The sequence below is a fragment of the Alexandromys fortis genome, unplaced genomic scaffold, assembly GCF_014885135.2.
Source record: "Alexandromys fortis isolate MF-2015 unplaced genomic scaffold, M_Fortis_MF-2015_v1.1 scaffold_164, whole genome shotgun sequence".
NCBI lineage: Eukaryota > Metazoa > Chordata > Mammalia > Rodentia > Cricetidae > Alexandromys > Alexandromys fortis.
In genome coordinates this window covers 3,120,731-3,123,383 of record NW_026068047.1, presented here as the reverse complement: position 1 = coordinate 3,123,383, position 2,653 = coordinate 3,120,731, and the positions used below count along the sequence as shown (strand labels likewise).

Sequence of the window (2,653 nt, the reverse complement as noted above, 5' to 3'; positions counted from 1 at the left end):
AGTGCTTAATTTGGCTGGGTCTGTGTTGATGTCAATGGCTCCTTTTCCCACTGAAGGCCAGAAAGATGTCTGTGGTCTATACTGCGGCCTGAAGTCATACTGATGTCCATAACCCCAGTGGCATTGGAGGTTCTTGTCTGCATCTGTGGCCCTAATGCAGCCAAGAGCCCCGCTTAAGATCTACACTGTCACCAGAAACCATATGAAACCATGTGGAAGCCATGCTCCTGCAGACCATAAACAGCAAATAAGCTACTTTGGTAGTGATGTCTATGACTGCAGATGAATTGTTGAGAAAAAGAAACTTCTGTGTAAACTCCTACCTTCATCCCAACCCCAAGTCCCCCAAAGTAATAGCAGCCTAAACAGAAAGCCATTAAAGAGAACTCTTAAAAACTCTGATAGGGACTACTTGTCTCCGGCGAGATGGCTTCAAGGTTACTTCGCGGAGTGGGCGCTCTGGCGGCTCAGGCCCTGAGAGCCCGCGGGCCCCATGGCGCGGTTGCGACGCGCTCCATGGCTTCTAGAGGTGGTGTTCCTACTGATGAGGAGCAGGCTACAGGACTGGAGAGGGAGATCATGATAGCCGCACAGAAGGGACTGGATCCATACAATTTGCTACCTCCGAAGGCAGCTTCGGGCACCAAGGAAGATCCTAATTTAGTCCCGTCCATCACCAACAAGCGGATAGTGGGCTGCATCTGTGAAGAGGACAACTGTATCGTCATCTGGTTTTGGGTGCACAAAGGCGAGACTCAGCGGTGCCCAAGCTGTGGAACCCATTATAAGCTGGTGCCCCACCAACTGGCCCACTGAGCCCTGCGTTAACTTTTCAGAATGTGATGGAAAACTTCCCTCCAATAAACTAGCCATTGTATTGGCTCCTCCCAAAAAAAAAAAAAAAAAAAAAAAAAAAAAAAAAAAAAAAAAAAAAAAAAAAAAAAACTCTGATAGGCTGCTGAGGTGTCACCCTCCACAATAGATAGTTTCCATGCTTGAGGGGAAGGACTCGGTTCTATTTAAGGCGCAGGCTGTTGGACCCTAGAGTTCAAACACCAAGGAGGAGTCGCCCCCAGAGATCACCTTTCACACCACAACTGATGTAAGAGCATGAAGATTTTATTAATTCTGTCATGACAGGGTCCCTCAGCATTCAGGAAGCCGAGAGACCCCAAATAGCTGGTACAGGCTACTTTTAAAGGAAAAGGCCACAGAAGCAAGGGGGTGTCTGGGGGTTGTTCTTTGACTATTATGATTGGCTTATTCAAAAGGGATACTACCAATAATTGGCTGGAGAGCAGTTGCCAGATCAGATGAGGTAAGAGGTCACTTTGACCCCATTTCCCAGAAACTGAGTCAAAACATACATGTGTGGGTAATTGTTCAGGAAATGAGTCAACATCTTAAAGGTTATCTTGCCCCAATATCTGGAAAACATACATGCATGTGTAGCTGTTAGGTCCTTGGTTCCCAGGGGGGAAATGGGGGGGGGCATTACTGCTGAGACTGAGAGGGCTCAGAATTGTCAAAAATGGCTTCAGAATTGTCTTAAAGTTTTACACAGGCAACTTAGAATATACAGAAAACACAAATTTGACTTTGTTTTTGCTGGAGATTATCACAAGGTCAAGGAAATGAACAGTGAAGGACTAGGAAGTCAATATGATTGGTGTATATGATGTGAAATCTCCAAAGAATCAATAAAAGCATTATGTTGGAATAATAAAAAGATTATTCACTAGTACTATGTATTTCTATCACTTAAATTTATGCAAATTAGTCAAGAGCATGAAGAATGTACCTCCTTTCATCATATTTTTGGAATGATTTAGATTTTACCTTTTACTCAGTTCTATATTTGTGTGTATGTTTGTGTGAGTATATTCCATGTGTATTAGTTACTTTTGTATCATGACCTTACTCACTAAACTATCACTATCTCACCAACTCACATGGTAGAACTTTCTTATACTACTATATACCTAATAGACTTTCCCAGAGACTACCTGGGATATAGAGGAGATAACATTACAGATGTTTCATCATGCATGCAGTTCCCCTGCCCCAGAAATAGGGTTTCTCTGTATAACATCCCTGGCTGTCCTGGAACTCACTCTGTAGACCATACTGGCCTCAAACTCATAGAGATCAACCTTGCTCTGCCTTCAGAATACTGGTATTGAAGACATGAGTCTCCACTGACTGACTTGATCATGCAATTTCAAACCATATTTTTTATACATTTTGTTCTAACAGTATTATGCCATGGACTAGGGTAATGGTAGCATATGGTAAAATTTCAAAAAAAAAAATTTAACAGTTTTCTAAGAGTTAGCACTCAAATATCTTATTTTCTTACTGTCCTGGAGAATCCTCTAAATTTCTCTTATTTCAACTATTTTCTGTCTATATCCCTCCCAGCGACACAGACACTTAACTGAGCTATATAAACAACATTCATCTTTGAGGATGTAATAGCTTTACTTAAGGATGTTATTGGCATCACAAATAAATATCTCAAATATTCATTGTGAAATGTGTCAATTTGACTCAAACACTTCTCCCACGTGAGGCTTTTAGCTCTATAAATAAAATATCATCCTCTTTATGTAAGCCTAAATATCTCCAGGTCATATTTATTTCAGCCTCATTC

General features: G+C 41.6%; 1 protein-coding gene across 1 annotated transcript; it reads left to right on the top strand.

Annotated features, from left to right (window-relative positions):
* The first annotated feature begins 411 nt into the window (after positions 1–411).
* On the top strand, positions 412–878 carry LOC126486612 (cytochrome c oxidase subunit 5B, mitochondrial-like). Its single transcript, XM_050118929.1, has one exon. It carries the CDS (start codon positions 427–429, stop codon positions 814–816), a length of 390 nt encoding a protein of 129 aa, XP_049974886.1. The 5' UTR covers positions 412–426; the 3' UTR covers positions 817–878.
* Positions 879–2,653: the final 1,775 nt, after the last annotated feature.